At 41.3% G+C, this 17728-nt stretch overlaps 1 protein-coding gene across 2 annotated transcripts in view; it reads right to left on the bottom strand.

The window, feature by feature from the left end:
• FBH1 (F-box DNA helicase 1) overlaps positions 1-17728 on the bottom strand; it is a 1264666-nt gene that overhangs the window by 233870 nt on the left and 1013068 nt on the right. For both annotated transcript variants that reach the window (XM_044088820.1, XM_044088821.1), the window contains one exon: positions 10308-10383. In XM_044088820.1, coding sequence (XP_043944755.1) covers positions 10308-10383 — 76 coding nt within the window. The remainder of the gene's footprint in view (positions 1-10307; positions 10384-17728) is intronic.

The raw sequence follows: 17728 nt of genomic DNA on the forward strand, positions 1-17728 counted from the left end.
TGGAGAGAACAAACAAAAAAATACTAATTTAAAAATAAAGGTACTTAATAGATTTGTGGTGTACAGCTGAAATTTGGAACATAGGTAGAATACATACATAGTACAGAGGTACAGTACATACATTGTAGATTAGCCAGTGTTTGAAAGAATAGTTTTCAATCTTAATCAAGTACTCTAGGTTTAGTATGTGTACCTTTATCTGCTTTCACTAGCCTGGGGAGCAATCATGGCACTGCCAACTTTGCTTGAGATGTTGCCTGATGAGGTCTTTAAAGGAGGCTTTGAATGATGTGTTTTGAATGCTAGTGGGGACAGGGTTCCATTTTTTAGGCCACTGAACTACTATATAGTGCATCTCCAAAGCTATTGTAGCTGTTGGTGACTTCTAGTAGTAGTTTGCTTGATGATCTAGGAGGCCTTTTGGTTGAGTGATGTACTAGGTTTTTGAGGGCAGGACACTTATTGGGGAGGTAATAGATAGAGTGACAGAGGCAGAGCTGATTGTAGGTTAGGAGGTTGGGCAGTTCAAGCCAGTTGAGCTGTCTCAAAAGCAGTACAGTGATGAGTTCTATATGAGCAATTTGCAGCAAAGCGAGCAATTCTGTTATAGCAGGCTTCCATTTTGCTTAGTTCAGTTTTGTTGAGATTAGTCAGAATGGGAGATGCATAGAGTAGGGTGGATAGAAGTTGGAAGCGAGCAATGGCTGATCTTGTGTTGTTGGTAAGAAATGGTTTGATACGGTAGAGTGATCCCAGTTTGGCATGTACTTTTTTAATAGTTAAGTTGAGATGACTATCAAATTTTAGGTGGGAGTCTATGGTTATTCCCAATAGCTTAGCCTGTGCCACTGGAGCGATTGGAGTAGCATTTGTGGAGTAGATAGTGAATTGACTGTTATCAGTGTTTTTGTTAGAACTGGTTATAATCATAAGCTGTGTTTTCTTTGGATTGAGGATAAGTTGGGCTCTGGTTAGGTAGTTTTCAACGTCAGGGAATGCTAGTTGAGTTGTTTGCAGGAGGGTGGGAATGTTTTGTGCAGCACAGATTAAGGTAGTGTCATCTGCATACTGAATGACAGATGCATGCTGTGTGGAGGTATGGAGGTAATTTGTGAAGATTGTGAATAGTAGTAGTCCTAAGATAGAACCCTGTGGGACTCCTATAGTTATGGGCAGCTGAGGAAAAAGAGAATTTTCCCATTTCACAGCTTGGTACCTTGTCAGTTAAGTAGCTTTGGAACCAGGTAAGAGTGGAATTTGATAGGTGATATTGGTTTAGTTTGTTTAGCAGGATTTGGTGTGAGACTGTGTCAAATGCTTTGGACATATCCAAAAAAAGAGTTGACACCTGCAGGCCTTCATTTTTGAGATGGTTTACTGTGTCTGTGAAGCAGAGGAGGGCTGTAGTAGTACTATGGGCAGGTCTGAAACCATGCTGAGTAGGTGACAGGATGTTGTTGTCTAGGAGATATTTTAGCATCTGGGTATGGATGCATTTTTCTACGATTTTGGCCAGGAGGGAGAGTAAAGCAATGGGTCTGTAGTTATTAAGTTCAGAGGAGGTCCCACCTTTATGTATGGGTGTAACATAGGATATTTGTCAGAGTTTGGGCACATAGTTTTCAACAATTGATCTGTTTATGAGAGTGGAGAATGGGATAGCAATAGCATCTGTTGTGAGTTTCAAGAAATAGCTGGGGAGTAGGTCGGCTGCTGTTGATGAGGTTTTTAGTTTGGAGAGCATGCTTTTGATTGAAGTGGTGAAAAAGTACAGTTGTGTACACTTACCATAAATGTAGATGTTCGAGTGTATTCACTGTTGCAGTCATTACATTTGGGTAATCTGCTGGCAGGTTGCCCTCAGTGGCCTGATTAAGTATTGGGTCCTGCGTCGGTTGCTGTCCCTTCTTCCATGACGTCAGGTCATCAGGGGTATAAAACATGCAGCCGATGACATTTTATCAGTTTTTCTTGCCCCAGATGTCAGGTGTCCCCCTAATGGGGAGCAAATAAAAATAAAAACACAAAAATATACCTCCAACCGAAAGCAAATACACTAAAAGGCTATTAAGTATAGTAAAATAAATAAGAGTTACAGCCAGAGAAAAATAAGAGGCTGGAGGGAGGGTAACCAGGGCTGCCACAGTGAATACACTCAAACATCTACATTTATGGCAAGTGTACACAACTGTACTATGTTCTTTGTGTTTCACTGTTGCAGTCATTACATTTGGGTAGATTCCCAAAGCTATGGTTGGGAGGAGGAATTTACACAGCATTAGGACCAGCTATAAGGCCTGGCAAGACAGCAGTGGCAAAGCCAGCTCTAGATTTAGAGAAAATTGGTAAATGACAATGCTTGGTGAAAGTATGTACAGAACTCCAGGTAGCAGCTTCTAGAATATCCCTGGCAGGAACACCTCTGAGAAAGGCTACAGAAGTAGATGCAGCCCTGGTGGAATGAGATCTGATCCCCTGGGGGATAGGTTTCCCATGGTGCTTACAGCAGAAATGAATGCAATGGCTTATCCATTTAAAAATGGTTTATTTTGAAATAGCCTTCCCCTCTGCCCCAGCAGCAAATGCTACTAGCAATTGTTCAGATTTTCTCCGAAATTTAGTTCCGTCCAAGTAGAATCTAAGTTGTCTGTGCACGTCCAAGGAATGCAGAATCCGTTCCCCTTTGTTCTGTGGATTGGGATAGTAGGTTGGCAAATGAATAGACTGATTAAGAGTCACAATGGAAACCACCTTGGGCATGAAGGATGGATTGGTCCTCAGAGATACCCTGTCCGCATGAAAGATGATGAAAGGCTCCACTGCCATAAGGGCCTGTAATTCAGATATCCTTCTAGCTGAAGTGATTGCTAAAACGAAGGCTGTTTTCCAAGAAAGAAATTTTAAGTCTGCAGTAGCAGCTGGCCGAAAGGAGGTGGAGTGAGCTTCTCCAAAACAAAGTTAAGGTCCCAGGCAGGAGTAGGAGCTCTCCTGGGTGGTCTCAAGTTCTTTGCCCCTCTGAGATACAGCTTGAGAAGGGGATGAGAAACGAGGGGTGGTTCTGTTACAGTGAGCTGAAATAGCTGAAGAGTGGATTTTAATAGAGGAAAAAGACAGGCTCTTGTGAAGCATCTCAGTTAAGTATTGCAAAATCTGAGGTAAATTGGGCGCTGCTGTGCTCATCCCTAAAGATTGGTTCCAGGCACAGAATCTTTTCCATTTGTCAGCATAAGATTTTCTAGTACTAGGTCTTCTCGCCTCCAAGATGACATCCATCACAAGTTTGCTGAGGGATGCTAAGGGTGAATTTAAGTGATTAGCCAAGCTGCAAGGTTTAATGTTGGAAGATGAGGGTGCAGAATTTGGTTCTCCTGCTGAGACAGCAAGGAAGGTGTCTGAGACAGGTGCCAGGAAGATATATGTGACACACTGCGCAGGAGGGGGTACCAGTGTTTGCGTGGCCAGTCTGGAGCAATCAAAATCATTCTTGGTTTGTCCTGTTTAACTTTTAGCAGAACTCTGGAGAGCAGACACAGAGGGAGAAAGGCATAGACTGATAGGTTTTTCCAGCTGAAGGACAGAGCATCCACTTTCCAGGCTTTTTTGTGGGGAGTCCTTGTGCAAAATTTGTCCAATTGGTAGTTCTGGGGGGAGGCAAATAGATCTATGTCTGGGCTCCCCCATTTGTTTGTCAACATGTTGAAAATCCATAGTTCCAGTTTCCACTTGTGTGAGTCCATGAGATTTCTACTTAGTTTGTCTGCCAGTGTATCCAATTTTCCTGGCAGGAATTGAGCTTGTAGGTGCACTTGGTAGCTCAAGGCCATGTTCCACAATGCCATGGCTAGTCTGCAGAGGGGGTAGGAATGTGTACCCCCCTGCTTGTTTATGTACCACATAACCGTGGTGTTGTCCATCTTTACCATTAGTTGTCCTGGATGAATGTAGTCCTTGAAGGCAGTCAGAGCATTCTGTACAGCTAACATTTCTTTTTGATTGATATGTAGGTGCATTTGATTTGGGTTCCATTTGCCCTGAATGCACTTCCCTACCAGGTGAGCCCCCCATGCATAGTCTGATGCGTCTGTAGTTAGGATTTGGGTGGCAGGGGGTAGTGTGAATGGCAGTCCTTTGTTTTGGTGGTAGGCCTCTGCCCACCATAGGAAATTCAGGCGTAGGCAAGATATAATAGGAATCATTGTTTTCAGGCTGTGACAATGTTGATTCCATAGACTTTTTAAGTACCACTGAAACTTCCTCATATGCAGACTTGCATATGGAATTAGAAGAATGCAGGAGGCCATGAACCCCAAGACTTGCAGTATCTGTCTTGCAGATAGCAGGGTTTTTGTGGCCACTTGTTTGAAGTAAGTTACAAAAGGAGTTTGCTTTTCTGGCATGAGGAAAGCCATCTGGGCAGTTGTATTCATAGGTTCATAGGTTCATACTAGGCTATCTGCCCAAGGGCATGTATAAGCCTAGCCTATAGTTATTTGGCTTTCGCCACCCCTTTAGTTTGAATAAAACTATGCCTATTATTTTGCTGTGCCTCTGTCAAGCAGTGACACTGAAGTAATCCCTGGGGTATATCTGCGATCCCCCATCCATTGGTCAAGATTCCTCTTGAACAAGGCCAGCGAGGTGCTCTGCCTCACATGTACCGGGATTTTGTTCCACAGCATAGGGAGTCTCTGGGTGATGAATCTGTCCCTCCAGCATGTTCTATTAATAACCGTGTCAAGGTTTAAGTCTCCCGTCCTTGTGGTTCTGAGGGATCTAGATTTTTTGAGGTGAAGCATATTCATCAAATCAGGGTTTGACATGGCCTTATATGTCAGGCACAGGTCACCTCTGAGCAAGCGGTATGAGACTGAATAGAGCTGGAGTTCTTTCAGTCGGGCAGCATAAGACATATTTTTGAGACCCTTTATCCTTTTGGTGAGGAACTTTTGGGGCCTTTCCAGCTGCTGCAGGTGTCTGGTCAGATACATTCGAATGGGGCATTGTACTCAATCATAGGTCTAATGAGTGATGAGTACAAGGGGGCGATGACCTCCCTTGATCTAGATGTGAATCCCTTCATGATCAGGTGGCAACGTAGAAGGTTTTCCTAACTACTTTAGCAACATGAGTGTCAAACGAAAGGCTACTGTCAACCTGGGTCCCCAGATCCCTGATGACTTCTTCTGTGCTCAGTGGATTGCCACCTATATGGTAGCTAGGGGTAACATTGTTTTTCCCGAAGGGTATGACTATGCATTTCTTGGCATTTAACTTTAGGCCATGGCTCTGGCACCAGTTATCCGTTTCTGTGAGGCCCTTCTGAAGGATATCTGTGTCAGATGTGTTTTCGACTATGGCGCCCAGTTTGCAGTCATCTGCAAACTTTGTCAGCCATAACCCTCCTGTGTTTGCTTGTACTTCAGAAAAGTAGATGCCGAACAAGAGTGGACCCAGGACTGAGCCCTGTGGGACACCACTTGTGACAGGCTTTGAGCTTGCACCCAGGAATGTAATCTGTTGAGAGGGTACGAGTTGTGATTTCTTTTCTTTTATGGTGTACCCCAGAGAAGTTAGAATCCTTTTTACAAACGCCAGATGATTTAGAAGTGTGGCCTAGTTTTCTGCCTAAATTAGATAATCATCCAGGTATGGATATATTTGAATATTTCTTTGCCTGCAAAATGCAATTACTGGAGCCAGGCACTTTGTGAATACCCTGGGTGCAGTAGACAAGCCAAAGGGCAGTGCAGAGAACTGATAATGCAAGTAGCCTGTTTTTAAGCGTAGGTATCTTCTGCAAGATTCCCTGATTGGAATGTGCAGGTATGCTTCTTTTAAATCTAGAGTTGCCAACCAGGCATCTTTGCCTAGCATAGGAAGTAACTGGTGAAGAGTCAGCATCTTGAATTTTGGAATGTCCAGAAAGGTGTTTAGAGTAGACAGGTCCAGAATTGGACGCCATGATTTGTCTTTTCTCGGTACCAGGAAAAGCCTGGAATAGAAATCTTGTCCCTTTTCCTCTTCTGGTACTGGTTGAACAGCCCCCATGTTTGAACCTCTGCCCATTGATTTGGGGGCAGGTTTGGCCATCCGTTTGGTATTGGCAATGTGTGGAAGTGAAATCTGTATCCCTGGGACACTAAATTTAAAACCCAATTGTCCTGGGTCATGAGTTCCCAGTTTTTTGCATGAAGAGCATTTTCCCCCCCCAAAGGGGCGGCTAAAAGGTAAGTGCTTGGTAATTTTAAAGGAAAGTCATTGAGACTGTTTACCATAGGGGAGTGTCTTGTTATTTCCAGATTTGGACGTGGAGGCCCCCCCATTGCTTAGTTCTGAGAGTCCCCTGGGGATGAAACCTAGTGCTTTTGGTGTGTCTTGGTTTGGCTTGAGAGGATCTGGAGAGAGCTGGAAAGGACCAATTCTTAGTAAGCCAGTGCCTACTAAATCTTGGAGGTTGTACTTGTAAGAAATCCTTTACAGTTTGTATAGATTTAGCTTCATCTTCCATCTTTTTTAGAACTTCTTCAGCCTTATTGCCAAACAGGCGGCCCTTTTAAAACAGCCTCTGCAAGGCTTGAACCCAGGACCCTGCACAACACACACAAAGTGATTTACCACTAAGCCATGACAAATACTTAACTTCTACTGACATTGGGAAGGAGCAAGAAAAGTTTCCCCAACAGCTGACTTAGCTTTAAGTTGAAGACTTAGGTTCTAAAACTCGAAAATGAAAATTTCAGGAGTCGGCTGACCGGCACTTGCGAACTGCTTCTGCTTCGGGCACCGCACAGCAAGAAAGACAGATAAAATGGCGTAGGCTGCATGTTTTATAGACCTGACGTCATGGAAGAAGGGACAGCAACCGACGCAGGACCCAAGACTTTGTTAATTAGGCCGACTGAGGGCAACCTGCCAGCAGATTACCCAAATGTAATGACTGCAGCAGTGAAACATGAAGAACATCTGTTTTGAGGGTAAAGCTTGTATTAGTGTTATTTGTGTTGGTAGGGATAGTATGGAAAGAACTGTCCTGTGATACTAAGGATAGAATTGATTTCACAAAGTATGAGCTGAATTGTGTTTCGATGTGAACTTTAGTGTCAGGGGTGGTTGGTTTGGGGGTAGCCTTTTGGGTGGATTTTAGTACCTGGTTTACATTTTTCCAAAATTTTTGGGGATTGTGTTGGTATTTAGTTTGTAATGTCGTGTAGTAGGATTTTTTTGTCCAGCCTAATGCATTTTTTTGCACGGTTGCACAGTTCTTGTTACTTAGTAAAGCCAGGCAGTGTCTCTAGACTTGAGGATTTGTTTGGTTTCTTTACTGAGCCAGGGGTTTATAGAGGTTCTAACCTTGATTTTGCGCAATGGAGCGACAGTGTCTAGGTGTTGTAGAAATGTTTTGTTGAAATATGCTACAGCCTGGTCAAGTGGGAGGGTTTTTAGGGGGGTCCAGTCACAGTTACAGAGTAAAGTATTGAGGACCTCAGGAGTGAATTTTTTTGTGTTTGTAGTGGATATATAGCTAGTGGTTTTGCATGTGCTTGTTCTACTACGTATAAAGTATATTATGTTGTGGTCACTTAAGGTGTCTGGGAGACTGCCTGCATGGGGATACAATGTGGGGTTGTTAGTTAGGACCCAGTCAAGGATGGATTCCCTGTTAGATTTTTTATCACATCTAGTTGGAATTTGGACTAGCTGCTGGTAGCCATGGAGATTTATTAGATTACGTGGTGGTTCTGATACACAGGTGAACCAATATAGGTTGAAATCCCCCAGAAAAAGGGTTTCTTGTGAGTATGTGGAAGAACACCAGGATAAGAAGTCTTCAAGGCTAGCAGGTGTATTATCAGGTGGAATATAGATCACAATTGTGGTGATGACCTTTTTAGGGTGAAGTTGAAGTTGTGAGATAAGTATGTCCCAATTGTTGGGGGAGGGGTAGGAGTTTGGTAATTAACGTACAGTTAAGTTGGACTTGTACAGTAAGGCAGTTCCACCCCCTTTACGAAGTGGTCTGTCTTGTCTAATGATATTGTAGCCGGTAGGGAGAACTTCTGAGTTAGCTATGTTTTTATTTAGCCAGGTTTCTGTTAAAGTAACTAAGTCTGGGGAGTAGTGTGCTATTGAGGCCTGGAGTTCAGGTATTTTATTTTTGACACTTCTAATATTAATATTTAGCATTAAAAGATGGTTGGTTTTGCTGCTGTTGTTGATTTGCCCAGGGATGAAAATAGTGGAGGTGTTATGTTCTGACATTTGTGTTGGAGCAGTTTGTGTTGGACAGAATGGATTTGGGCCTGGGTTGGGGGGGGGGGGATATCCCCACTTATGGTGAGCCTGCTGTTAAAATGGTGATACAGATGTTGGAGCTTGGTGAGGAGTGTGAGAAAGTATTGTGTTTTTTTTTTTGAGCAGGAATGAGAGCATACGTGTTTAGTTCTGAGTTGGTCCGTTATATAGTTCTTGAACAATTGTGGACAGATATTATTATAATGTGTGTTGTCTGTATATGAGAGTGCATAATGTAGTGTTGTGCTACTAAGTTTAGGGATATTGCTAGAGTGTTAACTTGTGGTGTTATAACGAATTATGAGAAGACAGACTAGACTTAGTTGTTTGATAGTCATGGTTATAAAGTTTAAGATGGTACTAGGTGGGGGTCTGAATAGGAATTATAGGGTAGCACTATATGTGGATGGGAAAGTAGTGTGGGTGATGTAAAAAAGCCTAGTGGGAATGAGAGTGATTGGGAGCATTTTGTGTGGAGCAAGTTGCTGTGGTATAACATGATCTGACTTGAGGAGCTGTGATTGGTGGAGGTGATGTGAGGGTGAGCTGTTGGTGTGGCTGTTATTACTACAAATGTAGAGGTAGTGGGGGTGGGAGGGAATAGGGGGCAGGGCAGGGGAGCGGAGACATCCCAAGTGTTAGCGAGGGTGAACGAAGCGGGGCAGAGCCCACCAAGACAAGAGTAAAAAGTAAGTATTACTTTACAAATCTGAACACTAATTCCTGTGGTCTAATGGCTTACCAGCAAGCAGAATGCAATTGCTGAAGAGCACTTGTGTCCTGGTGGGAGACTAGAAATTTAAAGATGGCTCCATGCTCAGCAGGATTCAGAATAGCTACACCTTTTGATTACAATGCCCTGCATGCTGAGAGACAAAGTCACAAAATACCAGGACATGCAAGCTGAAGCTAGAGCTACCAATGCCAAAGTAAGTTTCTAAAATTTACATTAAGTGGGCATGAGTACAATGACAATGCACAGGCTTAATGTGAATCCCTTACAGTGAGAGATTAATCAACTGTTGCCAGCAAGTATAAATCTAGTATTTAAAAGGAAGTAGCATGAATAGAAAACTCCTGGGGAACAGCACTTTTGACATGGTTTGTAGGTAGGGTAAAAACACCGACGTCCTTGACAGCAATAATTAAAGTTACAGAAAGTGGGTTATGCTGGAGATCAGTTAGCTGTAGTTTTAATCTGTTTAACTAACGAGCATAAAGGGTGGCAGAAGCCTATTTCTTAAATGTCAGACAACCTGCAAGATACAATTTCTAAAACTTCAGGAACGCAAGAAGATGCACACTCAAGGTGCACATTTTCTATTTGAAAAAGAATAAACTAACAAGAAGACAACCGCCACCAAACAACAAATGGTTGCTTAGATGGACACAGTTCATAGGTTGTTACTCTGCATGAGGTCACATTAAGGAGTCCAGCCCAAATTCCCAAATGCCCCAAAGCACTGCCTAAGTGACTTATTTAAGGTCACACAGTAGGTAAATAAAGAAAGAATCGAACCCTGTAGCTTTGGCACACAAACAAGTCACAGCTTTAGTTCTCTGAGCTGCATGCCAGATAGTACCTTGGGATTATGGGGTACAAAAGAACAAATAGCTGTTTAAGAAGGATTAAGCCTGGGGGTATGACTCTTAATACCACAATTGGGCCCACTTGCCCCATACCTTAGACCACTGACTCTCCTAACAATTATTCAAGAGATGTTCTTTACAATGCCATTCTATTACATCCAACTCCATGAAGTAGGACGTGATGCAGAAGCCTCAAAAGATTTGATAAGGGATCAGAATGGCACCATTAAACTATAAACCTCTGACATAAGAAGCATTCATAACAAGGATCAACTCTGATCAAATGAAGAAAGTAATGGCTCTTTTCTGGCAAATGTCAACCACATGAGCATCTAGTAAGTTTGGGAAGCTCAAGACATCTGTAAAATTTTCTTACAAGTCTATAAGGAATCACTGTCACATATGAAACATAAAAAGCAACTTACGTCTCTCCCGTTCTTTTTCTGGTTGAAGAAGTTTCCAAAGGTCACGTATTTTGCTTAGTCCAAAATTTTCTACTCCCTACAAAAAATGTTTAAAATACACCATTAGCACTACCTAAGAAGGCAAATGTATTAGCATTTACAGTTTTTTTTTAACTCGAGGTAATTGGGTTGTTTCATCTTTAAAAGCTACTTTAGAGTAACAGTGAAGATGCAAATGAAGTCTGAACTCATTAGAACTGCTGACAGAACTGCTGAATCCAAAAAAAATTGGACCTGTGTATGAATGTAAACATAGTGCAGGCACTCCCTCAGTGTCTGCGTTTAATGGAGGGCGTGGAGTGATCATCAGTACTTTTGACAATTATGACTGTGTGAACCTTTGATGCCTGAGGCCTACTACTTACTAATGGACAAACATAAGTCATATAACTGGAAATGGTGGGAAACCATCATTCTCCATTTCTCCTGATCCATGACAGACATGGCAGGTGTTTGTGGAGAGGGTGTGATATTTAATGCTCAGAGATGGGGTGTCCAGGAGTCCCAAGACTTTTGTTGGACTCCTACTGAAACACCACAGTGCCAAGTTGCTGCAGGGGGACTATTCTGGGTCCCAGTATAAGTCAGAGGCTTGGGATAGCTTGGCCTGGACTGTGATCAGTGCCACTGGTATCCCCCGCACTGGTGACCAATGTAGGCATCACAACAATGACCTCTGGAGGAGGAACAGGGGTGCCCTCAATGCTTGCAATGTTAGTACTCATGATACAAGAAAGGTGAGGATGACATAGGTAAGTGGTATGTATGCAGCAGAACAGTAGTGCTATCGTAGCCTTAAAAGTTAGAGACAGCTTTTTTTGGCCTTTTATAAAGTTGTATTAAATTAAGCATGCATGTAAGAGTATGTAGCGCTAAGATAGCTTACTTGGTATTTTATACAGTTGTATCAAAATGAGCATGCAAATCTCAACTGTAAAAGCAAGTATGCATGCATTAGTCTGTAGCACAAACCAAGAGTACAAAATTAGACTTCAGTCAGAGGTGGTGGGCTCAGACACCACACCTCCCAAGTATATAATACTGTTAATTATTCAAATACATTAAAAGTGTAAAGTAAAAGCTCTATACCAGTGGCACATATGCCCTGCTGTAAAGGGTAATCTTTATAACTAGAACACGCATATGTACAATATATGCACATGTAAAGGAGAATTTGCTGCAATATGTAATATACTGTACGCCAGATAGGAAGTGGTAGTCAAAGTAATAGTGATCCAAGTAGAGGGTGGTAGTCTTAAGAGTAAAGCTTAAGACAACAGAGTCAAATAACTGATTAATGCATTGTATGTTACATATGAAGGTACTAAACTTACCTCTTTTTTGTCACCCCAACTCTTATCTCTCTCTTTTTTTTGTTTGTTTTATATTATGTGTCATCAAACTGCGCCCATGTCATCCATGTGTACCATATCATGAAGTGCTCCACAGCATAGTGGAGTAGGCCTGCCCCACAAGATCCACCTGCTCCCACTCCACCGGCCCCGACATCTTTGTCCAGCACATCTGGAAGCCAAACTGGCAGCACCATCTCTTCTGCCCCTGCACTACCTGCCACCTCAGGTAGTCCTACCCTGGAGGATAGTCCAGTGGTCACCTCCAGAAGCAGTGGCAGAGGTGGTGAATTTATCACCTGTGCTGAACTGCCAGGGATGGCAAGTAGGATTGTGTGCCTCAGTGTTGGTGCATACCTACACTCGATGGAGGGGCTGCTCTCCCTCATTTTATGTAGGAGCAGGAGGCAGAGGAGAAGGAGACATTGTGCACTCCAGTCAGTGGCAGACTGAGGTAACAGTGATGACAGTCCAGTGGATTAGGACTCATTTCTCACTGTCACCCAGCTTGATGACCATGGGTCCTGGATGTCCCCACCCTCACCCCATCCACACCCTCACCCCATCCATGGTGTCCACCAACCTCTTTGTGTCTATCACCATCCTTGTGTCTTGTCTGCCTGCAATTGTTTTCACACTTAACCAACTTACTAGACCCAAACATACCCAAGTCCCTTCACCAACAGCACTAAAAAAAAAGGGCACCTGTTCCACAAAAAATAAAAAAAATGCCCAGTACATAGCTCTCCATTTCTCACTTGGTTTGGTCCAATTGGCTATACAACATAAATATGATGTGGTGGTCACCCCTCTCTCTTGAGATGACAGTCAAAATTCAGCTAATATTTTGCATATATTATCAGTTTTACTGTTGCAGAAATGCATACCTATGGTTCTTTGCTACCTCCCTCCTGTGCATTCCTGTATTTCTTTCCATTTGTTCTTCTCCTTGCTTGTTCCCCATTTCACCACTGTCCTATCTTCCCTATTTATTTTCTTTAAAGCATTATTGCATGATAATGCATATCGCATACCAACGGTAATATAAAAGAACATAGAAGTGTTAAATTTGGTTGTATTTGAACCCAGTACCATCTAGCCCCCAAAAGGAAAATATCACTGCATTAACTGCACTAACACATGATGCCACAGAGTCAGTTAAATAGCAGGTGTATTCCACAGACTCCGTACTAACTGTCAGACTTTAGCAATGTGGCTTGTGTTTGTGCAATGCTTAGCAGTGCGCAAACATGTGTATCTCACATGTGCATGCACTTTACTAACCGTCACTCAAACCCGCTGCTCCCCACATTATGGAAATGTTTATATTATGTTGTATTACTGCTGTTTACTGTCCATTTCCTTTGTACAACATGAAATTACATGTGGAAACATTACAAGCTGAAGACCCTAACTAGATGGGCCCTAACTAGATGTCAGATAGTTAAAATACATCCATGTGCTGGGCACGCCCCCCCCCCCCCCCCCCCAGCACTGCAACCCTGGGGTCTCAGTATTTTTTCTAAGCATATATCAACCACACTACAAAATGTAATAGCAAATGTTGTGTACTAAGCAAGGCACATTAATATGGTAACATGCAGAACTATAACTATTTACCCATACACCTAAAAAGACTTATCTGCAAGGCTACTGCAGGAATCAGCATGGATCATATCCACAGGGACATAGGTGACCTTCAACACAGTTGACCCTACGTATGTTGGTTTTGTCAAGGGAAGATCTTGCTTATTGACCCTTGTGGACTTCTTAAATACTGACCCCAAAGACCTTGATGAAGGATAACAGGACGTACTGCCTATGTTCAATTACCCCAAACCTTTGACACTATACCCCATTCATGTCTCATAGTGAAGATCTCTCATCTGGGAATTAGGCCATACAGTACTAAATGGCTCAATGACAAACACACACTCTCAAAGTGGGGGACTGCATCTCCACCACAAGCCCTCTCACCAGTGGAATACCACAAGGATCTCTTCTCAACTGTTTGGGAAATACTTCCCTGAAACACAGGCAACAGTAGATGGCCTGTGGTTTACCAAATTTGCAGATGACTGTTAACTGGACACACTCATATGGAGTCCCCTAATGATGATAACAGATTACAGTAGGGGCTGACACAGACTGGTGATTGGTGACAAACTCATGGTCTGAACTTTAATCATACAATGAGTCTTTGTAAGCTTTGTCAATGACATACCCCTGCAAATTATGATATACACAATACCTCTCTAAGCTCAAACACATTGTTGTCAGACTTGGGAACACATGCTGACAGCAATCTACACTTTCATCACTATGTGCCCATAGTGGCGACACACACAATCTGCATTGTGTACATCATACATATGGACATCACATCCAAGACCAGGGAAAGCATACCTCTACTGTACTCTATCCTTATCACACCAATAATGGAGTACAATGCTCACATCTCTCTGTACCTCATCAGATACCTGGAGCAATTGGAGAGAACACAGGGATTTGCCTGGGAGGCTCCAAGGCCTCCAAAAATGACATAAATGGAAAGACAGACATACTTGTCACTGTACTTTGTATCATGCAGGCTGCTGAAAGGTGACCTACGGCTGCCCTGCAGAGCAGTCTTAGGCCCTGCCTTTCTGGAAATGATGGACATCTCCAATTCAAATGGGACAACTATACTTTGCCCAAGTCTCAACCTAGCCTGTGACATAAAACATGCTGGGGAGACAGATTTATCCCACAACTATTCACATTCCTCTTTAATAATCTTCCACTGTGTGTGAAGCAGTGCTACTCAAAGACCCTGTTCAAGTGCAACCTTGACTACTGGTTGGGTGACTGTAAAGTCACCTCTGGGCTGGCACCTATGTCCCTCATGGACATTTTCATTTGGTATTGATCACAAACATACTCTGCAGGATTCAAAGATGGCCGCCGTTCTTTAAACACTGCAAAAATACAGCTCTCCAGATATCAGAAACAAAAATCAACCCTGTGGATATATCACAAGATTTTATATGCTAACTGGCAGCAATAACTAAAGTACTAACATCTATCTTCGCTTCTGAGAAGGAAAAATAGAGAAAAAATATTTTCTAACACCAGGATTGGAACTGATGGTCAGCCTGACTCTGAACAGAGCAACAAACAAAGGAAATACATATCTCTCAGCTGAAACCTTACATCTGGTATAAATATGTTTACAGTGTATCAAAATGTCAAAAGAAGACAAAACTATGGAAATCACAACTTCTAAAACTAAACTATCTGCCTTGCAATCTCCGGAAAAAGAAGCTTTTTTTAAAAGACAGAAAACAGTTACACAAAGGGAGACTGTAAAAACAGGAATAACAAGCAAACCAGACCAACCGGTCAGCATGGAGGAAATTAAATCAGCACTGCTACCTATTCAAGAAGCCTTAAAAGATTTATCAACACAAATGCTTACGTTTAGTGCCACATGTAATCAGATTTTGGAAAGGATGGATAAATCAGAAACCAGAATAGCTGAAAGTGAGGATAAAATAATCATGCTTACGAAAAAAACAGACTCTCATGATGCAGATATCCAAACCATGCAAAATAAAATTTTAGACCTGGAAGCAAGATCCAGACGTAATAATATAATAATCAGAGGAATTCCAGAAACAATTCAGTACAATGATCTGAATGCTACCATAATGCAAATACTCGAAACACTGTTCAAGGACTCTGATAGTGTTAAACAGATTGTTACAGAAAGAGCACATAGAGCTATCAGAGAATCATTTGCTTCAAATGCACCTAGACCAGTCTACATCAAAATTCTGAATTATCAAGATGCTAGCAAAATACTGCTAACTATTAAAAAGAATGGTGGATCTATCATCTGGCAAAATAACAAAATTTCCATGACACAGGACTTACCAATACAAATAAGACAATCCAGGCAAATGCTAGCTCCTTACTGCAAGTTTATGATTGAAAAAAACATCAGATTTCAAATGAAGTATCCAAATACTTTAATTTTCACAGTGGATGGTATTAAATATTCAATAAACACTAAAAAAGAAGCAAAACCTACCTTTTTGAAGCTTTTCAAAGCACTGCCACCTTCAGAAGTTTGATCAAAGCATCCAGGTCTTCTTTCAGCATCAGACAGAATGGGACTCCATAACTATGACGATCCGAGGTTTTATAACTCTTTGTTTGTTCTTTTTTTTCTACCAGGCCCTGGGAAACTTGTGATTACATCCTTATCTTGAAATTCCAGCGTGTCCACGACGTTTTTCCGAAGATTTATGGCTCCTACGAGTGTAAACAAGCCACGAGGTAACAGGAAGTCCAATGGAGGATGCAGGGGGACTGATTTCAACGTAGCACAGCCAGGAGGTCCGTCCGTGAAATGGTTCCCCCATCGCGAATTCGAAATGAAGAAAACAAGCTCAGCAGGCAGGAAGGACTATAGAGAAGCTCTAGAAACTGTTTGGAATTAAAAACGAAGCTTCCTGGACTTATTTGGAGGGTAAATGGCTTCTGTATGGTATAAGGAAATGTACAGCTGCACAGGTAGGAAATGCTATTGTAATGGGTTGGTTAAAATAGAAGGGTATTGCATTGTATAGTGTTAGAATCTGGTAAATATGTTTCTATTTCTCTTTTTTTTTTTTGTTTTCATTAGATAGGGTTTTTTTCTTTTGTTCTTCCACTTTAATTAGGAAAGTGTATGTGTATGCTCTGTTCATTAAAATAACAGGATGATGTTAGTATAATAAATGTTATGAAAGACTGTGAACTTGAAATGTTTAAAATGTTACAGTTAGGTTGTCCTTCTCTTTAGTATTTTTAAATATATTTTATAGGGATACAATTATTTAGTCAAATGCTTTGTGTAGTACAGTTGTTATTGTTACTTAGAGTATGTTACAAGCTTTAGCAGACTGTTACCTTTGGAGAAGGACAACTACCTAAAACAGTTAGAACATTTAAACAAAAATAACCTTAGCACTGTATTGTTATGTTTAACAACTGTTTTCTTTCTCTGGAATTAATATTAATAGGATATATGACAAGAAGTTAAAATGTATTATTCTCATTGCTGATTATGAATATTGTGAGCTATTAGTTAAACTGGATTTTCACACAACAATTAGTAAATGTGTTTGACTATATTAAGTATGTCCAGAACTGTAGTTAGGTAATTAGTAGTGTTTAATAGGGAATGTTTGGATTAAGCTTTGCAGATTTAGAGATAGTGGTTGTAGGTTTTTTGCATAAGGTTTTTGGGTTAATTTGTAGAGTTAGAAATTTAGATAAACAGAGATATTCAAAGGATGTGAAAAACCTATGTACATCCTGGTCCAGAGGAATAGTGGATAAGCACTGGGTAGGGATGGGATGTCAGATTTGCTTCCAAATAATCTATGGTATGTTAATACACTGTAATCTAAGGTTGTCTCTCAATAGTAGGAATAGGACTACATTTTTGAAGAGCTACAGATGTGGATAATAGAATCTTGGAATGTTAAAGGACTCCAGAACATGAAAAAAAGGAAGCTATTTTTACATTTGTTTTTCCAATCAAAAGCAGACTTTATTTCATTGCAGGAAACTCATTTGACTAATGATCAGTGGGATATACTGAAGAATAAGAAATGGATTAGGGAGATAGTGGTGGCGGAAGGGACAACGAACAGTGCAGGAGTGGCAATTATAATTAAAAACAGATACCAAGAAAAAATATTAGATGTCAAAATAGACAAAGAGGAAAGGTGGTGTTTAGTGGTTCTGATATCTAAGTTCTATGATAAACCTATATTACTCATGAATATATATGCCCCCTCTACTGATCAGCACCATTTTATAACTTCACTTTACTTCATTTTACAACAATATAATAACTGTTATATATTAATGGGAGGTGACTGGAATTCGTATCAAGATCCCAAGTTGGACAAATTTGGTTCATCCAAAGCTTTTAATAAACAGGCAATGATAGCATTGAAGGAATTTAAAACTGATTTTAAACTATACGACCCATTT

Source organism: Protopterus annectens, chromosome 11.part0, assembly GCF_019279795.1.
Source record: "Protopterus annectens isolate FY-2018-M chromosome 11.part0, PAN1.0, whole genome shotgun sequence".
NCBI lineage: Eukaryota > Metazoa > Chordata > Ceratodontiformes > Protopteridae > Protopterus > Protopterus annectens.